A 22,307-nucleotide genomic window follows, 5' to 3' on the forward strand; every position below is an offset into this window, starting at 1 on the left:
ACAACTGTGTTGTCACATGTCACAATTAAGGATCGAGAGCCAGACAAACTTTTCCTATTGAAAAGCATCCTTGGAAAGTTATGGACTTTCTTTCCAGATTTTGGGCTTTTAGCAGTGCTTAAATTTCGCCATGTGTTGCAAAAGGAAGTGCTGTCAGGTGCTTGCTTATGTCAAGTTACATGCCCCTTGTGACAAAACTAAGACAGTGCCATTTTTCATCATTGGTTGCCTGAGGACGATCAGATAAATCCACCGTGGCCTGACACTATCAGAAATGTTGTCTAATGGAGGGAAATCAAACAACAACAAATTGACAGAGAGATCAAGAAAAGATGGCGATGGATTTGGGCATGATATGCATAGAAAGCCAGTCCACAATGTGACAAGACAAAGCCTAAGATGGATTCCCAGGGGGCGAAGGAAGAGGGGAAGGCCGAGATCCACATTCCATAGGAACGAGGTCTGGAGGCAGATGATCTTTTGCTTATGAGGCAGAGCTGGCTGTAGGCAGAGAAGACCGCCCAGAACATAGACAGGTGGAAAGCCTAAAGTTTCTTAACCGCCTTTACCCAGAACACATGAACCAGGATGAAAGACACATGATGATGACGACATATTATATTTTCGTCAGCTCACTGCAAAAGCGAGACCAAAGCCACGGGCACCACCACTACGGCTGCCAAGTTACTGCCAACCACAACAGCTACAGCAAAAACAACAATAGGTTAGGCTCTCCGACTCGCAACCGTAAGGTCGTGGGTTCGAATTCCGCCAGGGACTCGACGTTGTGTCCTTGGGAAAGGGCACTTTACACGAATGTTCCTTTCTTCACCCAGAAGGGAAGGGATACTCAGCTGTAGGCCTAAACAGTGAAAAATCTTGTCAGTTTGTTAGTGTTTGAGCGCGTGCAATCTGCCGCTTGCAATAAAAGGATACTTTCCAGGAACCTGAGAATGTTTCTGAATGTTCTAGGGTCTGCTGGCGTAATAATGGTTATAAAGCGAAAGAGCTGTTGGGTGTGGGTAATATGCGTAAGTAAATGCAGTTATTATTATCATTAACAACTACATACTTCTACAACATGATATAGTACTCCTACTACTTCTACTACTGGTACATGTAGTAGTATTTGTTCTGGTACTAAGCTTAATTACTACTAACTACCAAAACCACTATCACCACTACAACTGCTGCTACTATAACTGTTACTTACTACATGACGTAACATGTACTGTTGCTGCTGCTGTCACCACTACTATTACTACTACTACCACTGCTAATACTACTACATGCTATTGCTACGACAAAGATGGAGACGACAACAGACAAGAAGCTAACCCATTCATTATTAAATAGTATGTATATATATAGATCTAATTATTGTATATATAGTATCAGAGACAACGTATTTACACTGTCTCTGATGATATCTAATTTAGTGTACCGTAAAACCCGAGTATCAAGTCCATCGTGCACCTTGCCGGAACTTGGCCCCACACTCCGAAGTTCCAAGGGACATCACTCCACTTGTCCTTTTCTACTTCCTTTTCCTTTATAGCTTTCCGAGACTCCGGATCATTGTAAGTTTACATAGAAAATCTATTAAATATCTCATCGATTTCTAAACATTGTTGTGAATTTATTATTTTATGTTAATAATTGATGTTTTGACCTACTGACACAATATTTATTTTTCTTGTTTTCACAGAAGGATATCCGTTTCAATCATGTCTGACGCGGAAGGGTGAGTGCAGCTCGATTGCGTTGTTTACCTTCTCCATGTCCATGCTTGTTGTGCATACTTCAACTTCAGGTCTTCCAAGATTTCTGGCGAAAATTTTACAACCACATGTACTACTTTTGTTTTGAAAGAAATTAATCTAGATTTTAGATTTAGAATCTAATAGAGTACTCGGTCCGAATAAAAATACGATCAACCTCTCACCGCGGGTGAGACTTTGACTTGCCAGCGTTGGCTATTCTCACCCGGCCAGTGTGAAACAAGACCTGTTTTTCCTAATTTCAGAATACTGTCTATAGGTGTGGGTGATCAAATTGGTAAAAGCAAAGAAAAGATGACGTTATATAGCACAAAAGTGAGCTAATTTGATTGTCTACAAAGATGCTATGGCTATGGCGGCTATTTCACTTTTCGAATCGAGCCGAACTACACGCGGGTCGCCATTTTGTTTTGCCCGGAAGTTTTCGCAATATCTACTCCTCCCCTCTCTCTCTGTCTCTTTCTGTATAGATCTAGATCTAGATCTAGATTCTAGATCTACTGTCTATCGGTGTGGACGATAAAATTGACCAAAACAATGTTAAAAAACAAAAGTAAATTAATTCGGTCGTCTACAAAAAAGATGCTAGGGCTATTTTATTTAACTTTTCGAATCGAGCGGAACTAAGCGGGTCGCCATTTTGTTTTGCCCGGAAGTTCTCGCGCTTTTCCCTTTCTCTCTCCACTGCCCACAGACAAAATTGCTCGCTTTTAGGATTTTGGGCTAACAGTAGTAATGGAACGTTTGTTCACGGCACAGAATTTTACAATTCTGTTAGAATCACAGTCACAGTGTAGAATTCTGTGGTTCAGGGTGAACGCTACACTCATGGTTGGCCTAGGCTATAACGGTGAACGCACACCGGGTGAGAATAGAGGTGGCCGTTGACCGTACCAACAATTAGCCATTAGGCTTGTTAGATCTAGGGCCTACTTCTGGGTCAAAAAGATTACTTTTTGCTGCACATGCTGATAACTATGGAGAGATAGCCAATCAAACCGTATAGCAAATTATTGTCAAATTCAGGGGGGGGGGGCGCACGAAGTGTATACAGACCCGGTAGGGGAACTCTTTTGTGATTTCAGAAAGTTTCAGCGCCCAGACCCGGTAGTGTGTGTGTGTGAGAGGGAGAGAGAGAGAGAGATGCTAGCAAAATGTAAATGACATGCCCCAGTTGGCAGGAGGGAACGAGAGAAAGACAGACAAACAAAGAAAAAGAGAAGGCGAGAGATACACAGAGGAGATAGAGGCAGAGAAATGGAGAGGGTCACTGCTCGATTGAAATTATGTATTGTTCTTTTCTTCAAATTGTGATTCCTCCAACTCTGAAACGGAGGAAAAACGATCGTTCATCGAAAAGACATTCGCAATCTTCATTTAGATCTAGACCTAGGCTATAGATCTAGACTCTAGATTTCTAGAAGAACCATAGTGTTTTCTCTGTACATCTATGAGAAGAACCTAGATCTAGAATAGGTCTACCCTGAGCCAAGAGGACGCTGAAACTTTCCGAAATCACAAAAGAGTTCATCTACCGGGTCTGTATACTTTGTGACTTTGTTCCAGGTTACCGGGTCTGTATACACTCCCGGGGGCGCATGCCCCCTTGAAACCCCCCTTGTTTGTTAGGTTGGCAGAGTGGCAAGCCCCCCTGAAACCCTCGTTTGTTAGGTTGGCAGAGTGGCAAGCCCCCCTGAAACCCTTGTTTGTTAGGTTGGCAGAGTGGCAAGCCCCCCTGAAACCCAGGGTTGGTGATTTTTTTGATAAAAATTTAAAAAATCGATTTTTTAAATTTAAATCAAGATTTTTTAAAATTTAAATCGGATTTGGTATTTTTTTTACTTTCCCTCCCGTCTCACACTCAGCTACCAGTTGTCTATTTTCTACTAAATATTGATGCGCTGAACACGAATATCAACTTCATTTCCGTCGCAAATTAATGGTTTTTGAAATATTTGATTGTTTTTAACCGAGATAGACATGCTTTGGACCAATCGGGGGGTTACAGGGGGGCATGCCCCCCTGTTTTTGCACCCATAATTTGATATTTTACAGTTAGATTTGAAATTGTCTTGAAAATAATTGATTTGCGACAGTTTTAGTGGCTTTATGTGTGATCTGCAGCAAACAGTACAGCAGTTTGACCCCTGAAACAGTGCATCTGTGTGCGGGAGTGAAAGTAAAAATTTACCTCGGATTTTTTTAAAAATGTCGACACAGTTTGGGATTTTTTGTTGCTAAAAGTATGTTCTTTTAGTGCAAAATGCATTGTCTTTATTTCAACTAATGGTTAATTTAAGCAACTGCAAAAGAAAGCCTTAATCTGCTATATCAGTGAAGTATGGCTACAGACACAAAATTAAGAAAATGTCAGTCTAAAAGGAAGGGGGAGGGGGGTAATTATGCATAGATAAACTTGCATTTTATTACAGTGTGTGTGTGTGCGCGCGCGCGCTTGTGTTTGTCTATAAAGAAAAAGAAAATGTTAATTTCAATAATGAAAAAAAAAGTAAATTGAATACTGTATTATTTTACAGTAGCAGAGGGGAAAGCAGACTTTTAAGCATGATTATATTAGTCTGCTAAACCTTATATACTGTTTTATAAAACCAAGGAAAGGAATTCTGAATATTTAAAGATGTAAAAACAGAATACATTTTTTTAAAGTGATTTAAATCAGTTTCATTTTTTAAATCAAGTTGGTTTAAATTTTTTTTAATCAACTGATTTAAATCAATCCAACCCTGATTTCAATTATGAAAAAAAAAGTCAATTGAATACTGTATTATTTTACAGTGACAGGGGGGGAAGCAGACTTTTAAGCATGATTATATTAGTCTACTAAACCTTAAAAATCTGTTTAATAAAACCAAGGAAAGGAATTTTGAATGTTCAAATATGTAAAATCTGAATACATTTTTTAAAAAAGTGATTTAAATCACTGATTTTTATTTTAAAAATCAAGTTGATTAAAATATATATAAAAAATCAACTGATTTAAATCAACCCAGCTCTGATTTCAATTATGGAAAAAAAAAGTAAATTGAGTACTGTATTATTTTACAGTGAAAGGAGGGAAAGCAGACTTTTAAACACAATTATATTAGTCTACTTAACCTTATATCTGTTTTATGAAACCAAGGAAAGGAATTCTGAATGTTGAAATATGTAAAAACTGAATACAAATAAATTGTTTAAAAAGTGATTTAAATCACTGGTTTTTATTTTAAAAATCAAGTTGATTTAAATAAAAAAAATCAACTGATTTAAATCAACCCAACCCTGCTGAAACCCCCACTTGCCTTGTTAACCCTGTCTTAGCGCTGAGCCATTTTTACCATTACTTCCCTTCAGTGCTAATTTTAGAAAAATGCTAATTTTCAACATGGCTATAAAGAAACGAAGTGACTATTTCTCCGAGCGGTTTCTGGCTTCCGGTCTCATGATTTTGTGCCTATTTGCGATAGTTCAACGCCAACTTTCCTTCTGCCATTCTGCGAGGTCTGGGAAGGAGCAAATTTTTGGGTCTAGATCTATTTCAATTTTAAAAAACGTTTAAAAGAAAGGTTTCACAACAGAATGAAATCAAAATTAGAACAGCCCATAAACAACCACAAAATTAAAAAAATAAGGGCCTATGTCCACCTGTCCGAAGAAGATTGGCTGTTTTAACCCTAACTAAATGTGCGTAGTTCCAAAAATAAAAAAAGTACAGGATATTACATGTAAATTATGGAATCACACTCAAGGGGCCTGCTAGTGTCTGTACATGTAATCGGTTTTGGTGGAATGCTCTAACATAACTTATTTAAATCTATGTAGAATCTAATGAGGTAGGAACATCAAATTAAATGTCGTTACACTTTACAACATCCCCCCCCCCTTTCCCCAACAAAAAAAATATAGGAAAACAACACATCGGAACAATAACAAGAAAAATAAATTACCCACTAACAAAATAAAACACCACACAAAGAGGGGAAAATAAGAACAGCAATACAAATCGCATATATATATAACTGTAACGTATTCAACAAATCAACGTGGTGACAACAAGTGAGAAAGAGACGGAGTTAAGCTAAGTGAACTTTCTTTCAAAAGTAAAGAGGTTCAGTTTTTCTTCTTTTTTTTTTTTTATTATTCCCTGATTCGGGGACCAAAAAATTGAGCCGCGATTGATTGGTCGCGGCCATGAAAAACGAAGAGATGCTAGTTCTATGTGCCGTTATCAATACCCTCCATAGATCTAGACAGCACACGAGTGAACACAACACATTAAGTTTAAGAGAAGCACCCTTCATTGGCAACACGTCATATCTGTAGCGAAAAACTGTTTGGAACTGTAGCATGTCTAGGCCGTTGTTATTCGGACTCGGGTCCGGGAAAAAAGGAAGTGTCTTCGTTCTATAGATCTAACGTTCAGTGCTTCCAATTTTCCGCCATTTTTTAGTTTCCCCCACACCTTATCTGCCGATCCAATGCCCGCCGCCTCATTGATACCCCGTTTCCCACTTTCTTTGTTGTAGAAAAAGGTAAAATTGAAGATTAGCAGACCACCTAGCACCTGCATATTATGACCTGTGTTTAAAAAAAAAATTATAAAAAAAAGACCGATTCGTTCAAATACACAAGCCTGTGTCATATCGATTGTTACCAAGAAAAAGTTGTGTTGCTGTGTAGGGCTGAGCATACGGCAACTTTTGATTCCATAGACCAGCGCACAATTCAGTACGTAGATCTACGTCAAGACTAGCTTATTATTGTAATAATGATCAGTTGGCGAGGGGGAAAAGACTGACGCGTATGCGACGTTCAAAGCCCGGACCGATAGTCCCCCCCACCACCACCCTCCCCGACAGGCACACAGCCACACGTGTGCAGGCCGCCCATCCGACCCCGACACACGCTAACGAGCCATCTTTAATTGCTTCTGATGATCTCTTAACAAATAAACATTTATTAGAAGCATTATAACTTTTCAGGCCAGCCTCAAATTCATCATAAGATTATAACTCGGCTCCTGCACAAAACGCCTTTTTGCCCGAAGTGATCCCGGTCTCTACCCAGCCTGAGGCGAGTCACGAGTGAGGCAGGACAGGAAGCCGGATTCACGAGTCACAGGAAGTCGGAAGTGATGTCATGCTGGACAAGAATCAGAGTCCAAATAACATTTTTTCATATTCGGACTCGAGTCCGAATAATCACTTCGTTTCTTTTTATATAAATATTTACTGCGGACATTTTTTGGACCGATTGAACCTTATTGTATACGAGCAATCTTTGGTAGGCCTGTAATATAATTAAAGATCTATATATATCCGAAATTTGCAGGAAAGAATGTGATTTCAGAGTGTTGGAAGAAATAGTGCCGGCCATTTAAAAAAAAGCTCATATCTTTCTTATATTTATCATAATTTCTCATTACAGTAAGAAGGAAAAATGTCTTAAACAATGAACTACCCTTATGTCTGGTCAGATGTGTTTTTTTTAAAGTATGTTGTTGTTTGTATCAAAATCCTCATCATTTTTCGTCCAGCCTGCTTGGAGATGAGCAGGAATATCGATAATAAATGAATGTGTTTTGTGTTTGCCAGTGGCCTAAAAAAACCACTGAAATAAATTTACTCGTACACTGCAATTATTTACCTTTTGTGGTATTGTTGTTTCAGAGATGATGTCCAGAGCGCTGGAGCTGTTGCTGCCTCTATGGACATTTATGAGGCGCTGCAAGAAGTCCTCAAGACTGCCCTCATCCACGATGGTCTGTGCAGAGGTGTGAAGGAGGCTACCAAAGCCCTCGACAGGTATTATTAGCTGTATTTAAAATATTTTGTCACTTGTCTGGAGGAGGCTTTTGTTTTGTTTGTTGTTTTTAATTCAGATCGGGGGGGGGGGTTGTTTTTTTTTGTTTTTTTTGCTCTTTCAAAATATAACACTAAATGCTGTACACCATGGAAAAGCTCAGTAGGGCCTCATTACAATGTTGTAAGTTGTTTGTATGAAATTTCACAGGAGTCTTATTCCTTTCAAATGAAACTGATAAATTTGGCAAACAGCTACTTTGAACATTTAGTTTGTGGTAACTGTTTACTGTGATAGTTGGGGCTTTGACTATTTTACGTGCTATGTTCTAGGATGTGAGTGCTATAACTCACTTCAGACTGGACCCGTTTTGGGCCAACAACCCCTGAGCACTAGCGTTTTTGGTGCATTTTTAAAAAATCACACTGACTTTATTTATGAATGGATCTTAACTAAATTTGGACACACATTTGTTTAACATGTACTAAACAAAATGCAAAAAACAGAACTTGATTATCTTTATTAGTTTTTTTTTCACGATTTTTTTCCAATCATGTGTAATTTCCATTTTCAAAAAAAAAAAAAATGCAATGGTGGTCCCAATAAACATGTGAATAAACATAAAAATAGTAAGTTTTTCTCAATCAGCTTTGCTGAGTGAGTAAAAGCACAATGCAAATAATAAAATTCAGCACTTACAGTATGTTGAGTAAAAAGTTACTCGTCATTTTGGCAGTAATTCAGCTGCGTGTGGAACATTGCAAAGCACGGGTGAATGCAGAGAGGGGTCTTGCACACAACACACCAATGATATGTCTCTTTGGCTCTTTTCTTTTTCCCTGGTGTCTCTGGGAGAGCATCCCTGCACCTCTTACACTCTCTCCTGGGCTTTGAACTAGTTTGGGTGATGGGAAGGGGTTCAAGGAGGTGGAACTCCTTGGCAACGTCGAGACGAGCTAGCGTAGGTTTGATGACAGTCCTTGGTGGACGACGATGAGCTGGACGCTGACTGACGTACTCCTCACTCAGCTGTTCACCCAAGAGCTTGATAAATTTAGGCAGGGGCACTTGTCTTTTGTTTTGAAGCTTTTGCAATTTGTTGTATATGATGGATGCTTGGATGATGGAGAGTGTAAACATGTGTGTGAAAAGTTTCGTCGTCCACTTTGACGTTCGGCGAGCGAGAGGTAAGTAGGAAAGTAGTTGATCATTTTTATCTACTCCACTCATGTTCTTTGAATACTGAACCACACAAGTTGGTTTCTCTTTATTTGTGACATTTCTTGTTGTGACTATGGTAGTTTCTCTTGGGTCAACAGCTGAAGTGAGTATATGGACTTCTCGCTTGTCCTTCCATTTCAGGGCAACGAGAGGGCCCCTTCGTTTGAAAGCGGTGTCTCCTTGCACTGGTGTCCTAAGTTCTTCAGGCTTCGGCATTCCTCGCCTGTTTGCCCGCACTGTGCCGGTGCACATTGTTCCTTTCTCAATTAGTTTGTCGAACAACTCTGGACATGAATAGTAATTATCAGTATATAAATGATACCCCTTGTTCAGCAGTGGCTCTATGATGCGCATCACCACGTCAGTCGGCTTATTACTGTATCGTGGATCAGCAGCATAAATCTCAAACCGATGCACATAGGAGGAACTTGCCTCACACAATTCGTAGAACTTTATGCCCCATGGCGTGGGCTTGTCCTTGAGGTAAACCTTGAAACGGAGTTTCCCACACCACGGGCACATTGCCTCGTCCAGTGAAACATCTTGCTCTGGAGTATACACCTCCTCAAACCTCCTTTGAAGGTGCTCATACACCTTCTTTATTTTGAAAAGAGGATCGTGGTTTGGCTGATCGGGAGGAATATAAGCCGCATTGTCACTGAAGTGCAGCATGGTCATTATTGATCGGAAACGGTCACGAGGCAAAATAGTACGAGCGAAGTCCGATGAAATGAATTCCTGCGTACTCCAGTAATCGTACATAGAAGGTTTTTTTACAGTGCCCATGTGCAGGAGGATAAGCAAGAATCCTTTTATCTCATGAAGGGTGACAGTTTTCCATTCCTTTACATTTTTCTGTCTACTGTAGGGCTCTGTTCTTGAGAGGTAGGTAGCATAACGATTCGTCTCTTCTTTGATCAATTTGACGATGTAGTCATCAATGAACAATTTGTAACATGACAAGGCACTGTAATTTTCCCTATCGATCTGATCACTTATGCCACTTGTTCCAGTAAATGGGGGTAATTGGGGAAAACCAGTCAAATCACTAGACCAGCCAGACCTGTCAAGAATATTACCACCATGCTGAGGCTGAACGGTTGCGTCCAAATCGAAATTGTCTCTTTCACCAGTGTCACCTTCTGTTTCTGAATCACTCGAGTCAATGTCACTACCCACAGTGTGAATAATTTCGTCACTAGATCTCGATGTTGTGCTTCTAGTACTAGTACTAGATCGGGAATCCCGACCACTGGATGGGGCTAGGCCACTGCCACTGGGCCCAGGTTGATCGATCTCTCCATTGTTGTCATCAGTTCTTGATCGAAATGTAGATCTACCACTACTACTTACTCCACTATTCTTTTTCTTGCGTTTTTCTGGAACATATTCTGGATCCCTATCACTATCATAACCTTCTTGATCAGTTTCCGAACCAAAACCATCATCAAACACGCTGAAAATATTTCTTTCCTCCATTTTCACAACAACACTGCCTCATGCTTCTCTGCGTACTTTCCGCGTGCTTTGTTTTGATTTTCCGCCACTCGGGTCCTTTTATTTGGGTCGCGGTAACTTAAAAACTATCAGCCCCAGAGATACGAAACTACGTCCAAGTAGCTCAGAATTGGCTAAACAAGGGCACGAGACAGGTCACGCATTGCGTGCGTGATTTGTATAGCTAAAAAAAAATTCCAAAGTTGGTCACGCAGGGATTGCGTGACCCGACGCGAGCGCAGTGGCAGGGGTCACGCAACTTTTGCGTGACCCGTCTGAAGTGAGTTAAAAAGGGGCATGTTGTTGGGTTGTTTTTTTACCATTCTGCGCCATGGATACCAAGCAAAATTTTGTTATTGCAGTTTTGCTCTTCATCATCCACTTCCTGTATTGCTGTTGTTCCTCCAAGTTGGGCTGGAAGATTTTTCAACTTTTTGTTATGGAATTTCAAAGGGCAACTTTTATTTCCTGTGCTGTTTGCTTTCTAATTCTCTAAGAAACCATGCAAATTTAAAATTTCGCTGTTGGCGAAAGTGTATCATAAACATTGTGTAGCTGAAGTGAGAAATATGTAGACCAAAATTACATGGTACTTCACCAAATTTAAATCAGTCCTACCAGAGGCTGTGTTCTCAATAGTTCTGCCTTTTTGTTTCTACTAAGACAGATGGGGTTAAAACATTTAACCCATTATCTAATTGTTTTGTGCTGGTGACTTGTTGCAGTCTGTTTTATTCATAACTACATGAAAAAAATATTCACCCCTTGACTGGGCTGTTAGAGCCTGGGAGTGAGTAGTGTGTGAAGAAAGAAAAAGGCCGATGGGGTGTGATGAAGGTGGGATACAGATTGTAATTTAGTCACAAATAGTGTAAAAGTTAAATTGTGATCTGATAGTCATAATGGTCTGGGGCCAGTGTACGGTTGGTTCTTGATTCATGAATTCATGAAATGACTGTTGAAGTGTCTCCCGGTTATACCATTCTTATATCTTATAAAGTGTTCAGCATACTTTTTCAATAAACGTGGAATTTTCTTGACCCTCTTTTTTTTTCCTCCAGACGCCAGGCTCACTTGTGCATCTTGGCCAACAGTGTTGATGAACCCTTGTTCACAAAGCTGATCGAAGCTCTTTGTGCTGAGCATGGCATTAGTCTCCTGAAGGTGAGCTGTGTGTCTTAAAATATATCTTGCAACTCCACAGAACTTTTTCTTTTTTTAATTCATACAATTTTGACTGGAAATTGTGTTTGGAGGAATCTGTATCTGATGTTTATATGGAAGTCTACCTAAAAAAATTGATTTAGACCTGCATGTTTGCCGCAATCGTCTGAAATTCGACCCGCGACCCGGCCGGTGCTATCGTTAGGTCCACCTGTATTAGTCAAAGTGTGAGGCCTGGCCGATTGCCACCACCCCTTTTTCCTTTTGTTGGCGTTTTTTGACATAATTGCCGGAACCTGGGTAAAAATACGAATACGAAAAAGAACGACGTCCTAAATGATCTACTTTAAGTTTCTTGCTCGAGCGGCAATTTTGAATTTCGTCTGTTAGCTGATTGTTCGGATAGATCTATGTGGATTTATTCAAATCCTACTCGCTTGTTCTGCTAGATCTAGCTCTAGATTTATATATAGATTATTATAGACCTCAATGGAGGATTCATATTCCAATTCTATTGTGTCAAACCCTATCATAGGTTGTGCTGTAATATTAATGTTTGTAAAAGAGCATTTCATCAGGTGTGTAAATTATTAGACTCAGCTGAGTCAATGATCGTGGTCTTTCTGTTCGGAATCGGATGCGAATGTCCCGTTCAAGGCCAAGATCTAAATCTAGATCTATTCCTATTTACTTGTTCTACACTAGATCTAGATGTAGATATTATTTAGATTACTATATGGAGCAGGGCTTCCAGTCTTCCGCAATTTTGGCGGATTTCCGCAAATTAGCAGAATTCCGCAAATGGAAAAATTTCCAAAAAAATTTATTTTCAAAAATGCGAAATGCAAAATTTCCGTTATTACCAATAGTCAACAAAAGCCAACCCATACCGGAAGTGCTCTTTTATTTGAAAGTATAGACAGTGTCTTTCACTTTCTAAAGCACAAGAAGCACAGCACCAGCTCTGTAAACAAGAGGAAGAAATGACGATTGTGGTTCTAGATCTATCGATCTTGGGCCTTCCAAGAAAAGAAAACTCTAAAGAGAGCTTGATTATATTTTTTTACCAGACTTGTTTATTTGTAAGTATTGTTGTGGATTTAAGTTGATATAGATATAGATCTAGCTGTCCAGTTATTTAGATCTAGACTAGATCTAGATCAAGTCAAGCTGTTATACTGGATTCTGAATCTAGCTAATCTAGACCTACACCTTATGGTGATTATGGTGCAAACCAACACAAGCAGAAAAAAGTTGAACATTAACTGTCAAGTTTTATAGATCTAGTTGTGGATGTACAGTATCTGTACAAGGGAGAAAGCATGGCTTTGGATTTGGAAATATATGGATTAACACAAGCAGAAAATTATGTAGGCTAGATCTAGATTCTAGGTCTATGCGGTATGCAAGGTATGTTTTTTTTCTCACTTATTTTCTTGTTAAATTTAGGCTTGAATAGCCAGAAATGGCATACTTAGGATGCCCTGAAACCAAAAATTCTCAAACGTAAAGGGGACGCTGTCCCCCTTCAACCCGCTGCCAGGGCTCCGCCCTGGACCCGAAAATCCTCAAAAAATGACATCAGCTGCTGGAAAGCTCTGATGGAGGATTCGGTGTTCATATTCCAATGCTGTTGTGTTATTGTATCAAACCCTATTACAGCAGTGTAGGTCATAGATCTATGCCCTTTGTTTGTTTTGGGGTTTTTTTTTTCATTTTGGACTTGTGCTGGCTTTTTTTTACATGAGGGGCGTTGCAGGTTTTTTGGGGGGTAGATGTAGGGTTAGGTCTCTTCTTTATTGTGTTTGTTGGGGTGGTCGCTCGTTACACAAAAGCTCTTGGGGGGATTTTCAGTCAATCTGGTTGAGGCTCTCATATTAATTGCTTAAAGTAAGCAGTGTGGGTAGTTGGTGGGTGCTCTGGTTTGCTCCTTCTTTACTATAAAATATCTATCAACCTTATCTCTCCTTTTGTGTGTATGTCATTCTCTTGTAACACCCCTAATTTTCTGGACTTAAATGACCTAATTGTACTGCAAGCTGAAAAACTCTTTTATTGAAACTAAAATAAAAAGTTAACGGTGTGTTTAGGGAATGCACAAACACTGAAAACTTAGAATTTGGGCTGTAGTAACAAGTCTTCCACGGGGTGAAAGTACTCACTAAATGTGATGTCGTTGGAACTGTATCGATCTCAGCCATACATTTGTCTACTTGCCATCCGTTTCTCTTAGTACTGTTGGAAAACTCAGACCAAAATGTGAAGAAACCCTGTTTGTAAAATGGGAAAACTGAATGTGTGCATACAAATGATTTTTGTCTTGACATTCTTTATAAATAACACTATCTTGAAAAGGTATCTTATCTAACTCATAATCTGTGGGCATCAACAGATGTTACTTTAATCCACCGATAAGGAGACCAATTTCTGCATATGACGAGGAAATAACATTTTGTGTAAAAATCAAGATCGATTGAAAGATTTTTTGTTTGCAAAGGGAAGTCCTGGTTTGTTTTTTTTTTAAGCGGCAGTGCCAAAATACGCTGCGCGGCGTACATAAAAATCAGGCCACAGGGGATATGGGTTAACTGCAGTGGGAGGGAATTCTACACCGAGGGAAGCCTTATTTTGTGAATCTGACTTTCACTGTGTTCACAGCTCACCTCCGTTATTTCACTTGACACAGGTTTTATGTAGGCCTATTATATGCCAAATGTCATTTGGTTGCACCAAGATTTCATCTTAGTGTCCTAACATTTCCCACCCCCAGGTTGATGATGCGAAGAAGCTTGGAGAATGGTCGGGCCTCTGCAAACTGGACAAAGATGGCAAGGCAAGAAAAGTCAACGCTTGTGGAGTCGTCGTCGTAAGAGTAAGTGTTCACATCGTTTACAGTAGAGTAGTTGCCGCCCTTGGTGGTTTGTGGGATTTTTATTGTATGGATCTAATCTTTCATCTTGGGATTGTGATGTTGGTTTCTCCCATATATATATAAACACACACTGAGCATGGTACGATGCCTGCACTGCCCTCACTTTCGCCCTAACATTGTACGTAGATGGTTTGTTGGGATTTGTCCCATGTCTTTTTTTAAAAGGGGGCATAGTTGTAAAAAGAAAGTAGGTTCTATGGCAGGGGTGTGGAAGAAAGACAGCCATTCTCTCTTGTCAATACAGTGGTGTCCCTCCTAGTCAATACAGTGGTGTCCCTCCTAGTCAATACAGTGGTGTCCCTCCTAGTCAATACAGTGGTGTCCCTCCTAGTCAATACAGTGGTGTCCCTCCTAGTCAATACAGTGGTGTCCCTCCTAGTCAATACAGTGGTGTCCCTCCTAAAAGCAACACCTTTGGGAAGCAGGCCTTAGTTGCTCTTATGGGAAGATAGGTTCTGGCAAGAGCATTTGGACAGCTCATGTACTCTCCAGTGTGTGTTTTTGACCCGATGAGGTGTTGTGAAGAGATACGCCAGGGGTGTGTGTGCACATGCTGAAACTATAGCCCAGTATCAGTGTTCACCCTGTGTTTGGTTTGCCAAACATAATTTTTTAGACAATTTATAGCAATAACGGTTGCTGTTAGAGAGGTTATTTATAAATAAATATGAAAACTGTTGCACAAGTTTAGGTTGCTGTACAGCTTGTTCGCTTTAGTCTGCCCGCAGTTAAAACAAGATAAAACAAATAATTGCCAGACCTGCCACTCATCCCGATTTTTTGCCCCAAATCTCAAGCATCCCGATTTTCCCAATTTCGATCGCGTGTATCCCGATTTTTTGTCCCAGTCTGCTGTTCTGCCGTATTTTTCTAAAAACTTACTCTGTCTTCTCCTTTATCACGGGAAGCACCCGTTGACCTTTTTGTCAGTAGGAACTCGGAGCACTATTTCCCGAAATATCGATGCCGCATTTAGTAGTTGACTCGCCCCAAGTTGTGTGTGATCTTTGCCCACACTCAGAATTCTCCGATGATAGCCTGGTAACTGTTACAATTTGGGACATACAAATAAGCAATAATATTCGTAGTTTCGCTGTTACTTTCAAAACAAGCCTTGTCCGGGGTCTGGTAACTGCGCGTTCACATCGGACGAGCGACCCTTACACAACTACATGTAACTGCGCTGACAAGACTAATATTTGGACGTTGTCATTGCTTTAGTCTGAACGCATTATTAGGGATAAGAGATTTGTTGGTACAATTGGTCGGTCGGCCTCCGTCGTAATCCTAGAGTACTAGAAGTAGAACGACTGTCGCTCATCCGAGTGTTTTGTGTGAACGCGCAGTTAGTCGGACCCGTTAGTAAAATTGTTTTAATCGCACATTCGTGTCACGTGACATATCATCGCCGTGTGAGTTCTGCGTGTCGGGGACCGTCCGTTGATGGGGTCAACTTAAGTTCATGTATTTCGGGACTTATTGGTGGGGTGGAGGGGGGGGGGGGAGTATAGACACTTGGACTAGGAGTGCTTGAAGGGATGCTTCAGGATTTACACAAATTAATAACTCGCACACACACACACGTGCGCGCACACAAACAAACAAAGACACTCAGAGTGCATATATGCCAACTAATTTATGGACACCCGTGGAAAAATATTAAGTAGCTTTCGCAGTCACCTTGGTGATTTGCTGTTGATCCCGATTTTTTTTCTCCCTGAGATCCTGATTTTGAGGTTTCATAGAGTGGCAGGTCTGAATTGCTCTGTTTAGTCTTCTCAGTTTGCATGCTGTCTAAAATGTGGTTGACCCTACAGAATTGAGGAGCCCGTTATTGAAAGTCAATGCAAAGAAGGTTCTGACATATTTTCTTTGATGTTAGCGTAAAGCAGGTCATAATCCGACAGATTGGTGAGTACTTTTCGAGACTCACATAGAGAGCTTTGGGGTAGAAATCTACAAGCTTAAACTGAAATAGGGGGTATAAGTCTTAATATGGGCCAATTTTTGGCTTGGTTACTGTCAATCATTTATTGTAGTGTCCCCGTGCATGTACCTTATGGGCAGTGTCTAATATAGGACTAAATAAAAAATGCTTGTTACTGGATCGAGATTGATTTTTTTTTTTTTTACAATTCAAAGGTACATGTGCATTGGGGGCTTAATAAAAAAGCTTGAAATTTTTTATGCGGACAGTCGAAAGTAAACAAGTTATGGGATGATGTTACTGTTATCTCGGTTGCTGAGTGGGTATAAATGTCCTTACATTTTTATCCTGCATGTGGTTAGTGAACACCTTGGTGTTGACGCAAACTTTCCACCCAGTGACGTGGAATGACCTTGATCTTGCGGCTTATTGTCAAATGCTTAATCATTGGGTACAGTGTTATGTAAGCCTAATCCACTTCAATAATAGGGATATCACATGGGCCCTTTCAGTCCTGTTGTGGGGGGGGGGGGGGGGGGTGCTCTGGTGTAGTTTGCTCCTTCTTTCTCCTATCAAACATCTATTGTCCTTATCTCTCCTCCTCTCTCGCAACACCTCAAATCTTCGGCACTTATGTGGCCCTATTATATTGTGTTGCGAGTGTCGTAAAACTCAAAGACTTAAGTGTAGGCTACTTTTCATTTTGTCTCGTCTCTCCTATTTTTGTCTGCTTTCTTTCGTTTTCAGTTCTGCATTATTAGACAGTGTCCAGAGTGTTGCTTGGCTAACGTTGGGTTTTTGTGTTTCTTCCTCAGGACTATGGCAAGGAATCACAAGCGCTTGACGTCGTTAGAGAATACCTGAAGACCAAGTAATGGTGACAAAAATTAAGAAAAAAAATGAATAAATAATGAGGATTCTTGCATCGCCTCAAAAACAAATGATTCCTCTTGTACCTTGTGTTTTCTAAGAGGTAGCCTATTACATTTTATTGTTAAAAAAATAAAAATATTGTAGTCTGTTGGGGCCTATAAATGCTACCTGCTAAGTAAAAGTAGTAGATTGAGCGCGGTTGATATTGACCATTCATCCTAACAACCATGGTTCTTCGAAGTCGGGGGAAACCCTGTTGCTGCACAAACTGGGTCGTAGCCCAAACTAGAATAGCATGGAAGTCCGAGATTTTTGTGGAATAAATTACACCCTAAGGGTCTGGCCGAGAATCTACCCCCACATCCTAGGCAAGGGGAAGGAACCCACCTCCCGTTAACATTATAAACTTTAAAAAACACTTTAAAAATACTAAACAAATTCCAAATATCCTGAAAAAAATAAAACTTAGAAAGAGAAATGGTTGTTGTTTCAGAAAAAAAGTTAATGTATGCACAAACTGTTGGAACTGTTCTAACTTCATTCGATTGGAGTGTCCAACCCGTCACTTTAAGCCTCGCGGTTGGGCCCTAGATCTAGACATGTAAGTACCTGTACACGGATTGTGAGTGAGGGTGGTGAGGTGTCATCGAAGACACACAGGTTGGCGCAGCAGTGGGCCGCATAAATAGTGTGTTAAATACATTGTGTGTGTCGTTTGGAACGTGAAGGTATAGCGGGGGGGTGAGGGGTGCCACTGATAGGTCCCACTTCTTTACTTTCTGTCTGTCGTACTTTTCCCCTGTACTCAATTATCATTGTTGTGTTCGGTGTGCTTCACTTTACAACTTTACTTAACGAAGAAAGAAAACTAACATGGTATGGGTCGGGAAGTGGTTGCTGGTTACACAAGTACAAGAGTGTGGTTGGCGTGTTCTGACCAGTCGCTACAGGAACTCTGAATGACACTGACAGTTTTGGCCGTTTTGAGTTGCTCAGACCATGAAACATTGAAATTTGGATTCTCCACTACTGCAATCATTTGAGTGTTCTCCTGCGTACATGTACAGCCCTCGTAACCGTCCTATCTTCTCTATCAAAATCGAAAGATAATTTGAAATCATAGTCAAATTCAAAGAATTGCCTAAAAAAAAGCTTGACCTGATCATTCATGCCGTCGTGAAACTCAATTTTTGCCATCAACTTTCTCCGAACTAGGTTTTGAGCAGATAGACCTGTGTAATTCTGAGGTGTTGGCTACATCGTCATGATTGTGATCAAACATTGGAGTAATTATATTTTCTATTAAGATCAGATGTAAATCTAAATCCCATCAGCATCACTCTTCGGTCCTTACTCTTGGGCTTTTTCAAATACAGGTGTTTTAATATGTCGTGATAACGACTCCGAATATCTTTACAATTTTGATAGAGCAAACATCTTCTTTGTGGCCTCATGGTCTTAGTAATTCAAAACGGCCAAAATGTCGGATAGAACTTAGTAATTCTGAGGTAGAGTAAAGCCCCGTTACACGCAGGGACAAATAGTATCAGATTTGTCGTTTGAGAGAACTGTCCGTTTTATCGAACTGTGTTGTCTGTTTACACGTTCCAATCTATCGTCCAGTTTTCTATCGATTGAGGAGATTCCTCGTCAAAAAGCCACCATCGTGTCTCTTTGCGACGACAGTGATTTGCCTGCTCCCTTTGTGAAGGTTTCGAGCTCTGGACCTATTGAATGAGAGGCGAACACTACCTCTAGATCACAGAAGCCCGCACCCCCCTTCCCTTGTACATTATAGCAGAGCAGTGCCTTTAGAAAAGGGTGGCCATACCACTGTAGGCTTACTGTGTTGTGTGTAGAACTGGAAGTGGAAGCTATGATTTGTTGACTGCAGATGTGCAACGCACCGAATGACCTTGATGCAAAGCTTCACAATTTACGATCAACTAGCCTAAATAATAAAATTGCTAAAATATAAATAAGCTGCGAAGAACAACTTTGCTAATTTTGAGACGCTGATTTCGAAAATGAAATCAGTTTTTACCTACGATTATTATTTTTAAAATTTTGAGTTCTGAGTTTAGTGCTGCGCGGCGGCAAATTTCAAAGTGAATCTACGTCACAGCGCATCCCCCTCAAGTGTGATCGCACGGAAAATATCAAGCAGCGCTTGATTTCTCGACAGTCTCCAAACCATGGTTCGATCGTCCGAATTTTGTACAATTTTGTGGTTAGATCTACACCTAAAGTTTTATCGTATGATCACTAGATCTAGATCGTCCAGTTTTTGTACAATTTATCATTTCGTGTAACCGGGCCTTAATACATGTACAATGAAATAGTAATACTATCGACAACGGATGAGTTGTTGTCGGCGGAATGAAAAGATCAACTCATCCAAAGTTCCACTTATCTGTCGGGACCACAAAACCAAAGGGCCTAACAAAATCTTTGTCTTTGTCCACTGCTCACGATTCTAACCCCTTCACTGCCTCGCCTGAGACTGTCTTGGGCTCTCCGGATGGACTAACTGTAAGGAGAAGCAAATTCCTGCGTTACACAAATCTTAATGTTTATCAACAAATGTTCAACAACACAGTAGATCTAATTGAACAATTTTTATTTGATTTCCTGAATCTTTTTAAAAAAAATTATTTTATCTTTTGTTCGGGGAGGGGTGGGGGTGTGAAGGTTGTGTAGAATACAGTGGAGTCCACTTATATAACGAGTCCGGAAAAAACGAGAAGTCTGTTATACAGACACTATTCTAAAACCCTGTTGTTGTTTTTTTCTTTTCTTTACCTTCCCTTTGTACTTTATAAATAAAATACTGCTATTGCGCTATCAGTCAGTCAAACATGCGAGTATAAATAATGTAAAACCTCGCCAGTTGAGAAACGTGTTGGTGATCTAGCAAAACAAAGAATGGGAGAGCCCATGTGTGTCAATAATGAAGGCCGGAGCGACTGAGTAAGGAGGGTGTGGCAAGCACAGACAAGCAGAAAGCATCGCGTGATACATGTAGGTCATCGTAAGCCTTGTTTAGATTATTTCCATAATGGGAATGTGTGAGGTGCGCGCAAGCAGACGGAATGCACCACAGGGTGTGGTGGGGTGGGGGAAAAACACAGCGGGGCGAGTTAGCCCTGAGCCCTTTCTTTCTCATCGCCAACGCCGAGCTGTCAGTCAACATCACTAGCGCTAGTGAAAGAAACCTGATTCGATTTTTGATCAAGTAAGACATGGAGGTCATGTTGGGCAAAATCATCATCAGGGGAGAAAGAAAAAAGAGCTAAAAAGATCACTTAAACTCATAGATTAGACCTACTTTATTATTTCCCTTGAATTTATTACTGGATCCCTTTATACTTATAGTTATATAGCGTGAATCCTGCTTTAACGGACATTTTCCACCGGTCCCCTCCCTCTCGTTATAACAGGATTCCACTGTATATATATTGTATTTTCTGTCTCTTATACCCAAATACCCAGAACAAATGAAAATGACACTCCCACCCCCTATATTTCATAAACTCCAAATCATCATTCTCTAACTCAAACTCAAACACTCAAATCCCCCTTTCCTTCACTAACTCCCACAACCCTCCATTCCCCTCACCCGTTTCCCCCAACCCGACCCACCGACTTTCCATTCCCCAAACCCATGCCCAACCCCCTCAGCCCCTTCCCAACCCCACTAATTACCCTCCATACAAGAATGTTTTATATCTATTTTTCAAAGAGTAAAAATTCTTACTGGGACTCCAAACTTCAGAAAGTAGAAAGGAAATTATGGAAATGTGAATACATGTACACAGCCTGATGGAGAGAAAGATTCACTTGTAAGATTGATTTGAAATAAGTTATATTAAGTAATAAAGATACAGCATACAAATGGAGAAACAGGACAAGCCTTGCGTTAATTGATTTCGAGAAATACCATTTACAGTTACAGACGTTTTTAAATTAAGTCTAGCACGCGCGTCATAGGAAAATTGGCAAAACATGAACGTCTTTTTGGTTTCGTTATGTACGAATTTCGCTAGGTACATGTACACGAAGACAAATAACAACAACATAGGGCCTACATGCTTTCAATAATCTGGACCTCTTCCAAGGACATAATGTCGGGCCCCTGACGGGGTGCGAACCGACGACCTTTCAGTTGCCAGCCTAACAGTTTTAGTAACAGCCTGATCACTAGACCACCGACACATGTATAGTAGCATAGTACAGTCCATGCCGGTTTTAAGCACGGTCGTCGGGAGAAAGCTTAAGCGTGCTTAAAGCCGAAGCGTGCTTGAGTGCGAAGTAGACATAATCCAGAGATTTTCAAATAAACTCCTGTATGGGACACATACAGGATTTCTTTACTGATATTGGAAAAAAATGGAGAATAGATGGCGCATACAGGATTTAAGTAAACAGAAAGTGAAATCATACAAAATTCAGAGTGCTCAAACACAATTTAGTTCGTCTTTTGTTGAACTGCACAATACGGTTTTCAAAATCATAGTCAATCTGATAATCATACAATCTATATGAAAAGACCAAAGTCATTTTAAAAGGTACAAAAAGACCTCTAAAATGCTTGGGAAATGATTATAAATATCTAAATACATGAAACATTTTGACTGCCAGAAATAAAAAATCAAACCCCAGAGAGTATGTCTGAATGTCGTATAACTATAACGTATTCGTAACCCGTAAAGTCATTCTTTGCATCGGAAAAGACTGCAGGGTGTACTTACAACATTACCAATTTGACGAGTAAAAAATACATTAGGAATAGATATGCGTAGTATGAGTTAAACATTAGCAGTCGGGCGCATTCATTCACACCTATCATGTGAAAAATGTAACATAATACATTTTTAACCAAGCAAAATAACTAGATCTATCTTAATTGCTGGAACTTTTATTAGGCCTTTCTAGTTAGAACACTCACAGAACAGGGACATTCTGGTGCAGAGGGTGATGAGCTGGTGGGATCAGGTTTGATGAACACAATGAAATGAGGCCATGTGAGTAGCTATTTGAAAAGTAAAATTAGAAACAAATTTACTGTTTGTCTCGAAAAAACAAGGAAACTAACCATGGCACAAAGAGT

The 22,307-nt window shown here is 40.2% G+C and overlaps 1 protein-coding gene across 1 annotated transcript; it reads left to right on the forward strand.

Annotated features, from left to right (window-relative positions):
- Nucleotides 1-1,509: 1,509 nt before the first annotated feature.
- On the forward strand, nt 1,510-17,265 carry LOC101854058 (40S ribosomal protein S12). The gene is made up of 6 exons (XM_005089345.3): nt 1,510-1,580; nt 1,709-1,744; nt 7,451-7,585; nt 11,363-11,465; nt 14,236-14,337; nt 17,140-17,265. The coding sequence occupies exons 2-6, from the start codon at nt 1,728-1,730 to the stop codon at nt 17,197-17,199; spliced, it is 417 nt and encodes a 138-aa protein (XP_005089402.1). The 5' UTR covers nt 1,510-1,580; nt 1,709-1,727; the 3' UTR covers nt 17,200-17,265.
- Nucleotides 17,266-22,307: the final 5,042 nt, after the last annotated feature.

The sequence above is a fragment of the Aplysia californica genome, unplaced genomic scaffold (assembly GCF_000002075.1).
Source record: "Aplysia californica isolate F4 #8 unplaced genomic scaffold, AplCal3.0 scaffold00005, whole genome shotgun sequence".
In the NCBI taxonomy this organism is placed as follows: domain Eukaryota; kingdom Metazoa; phylum Mollusca; class Gastropoda; order Aplysiida; family Aplysiidae; genus Aplysia; species Aplysia californica.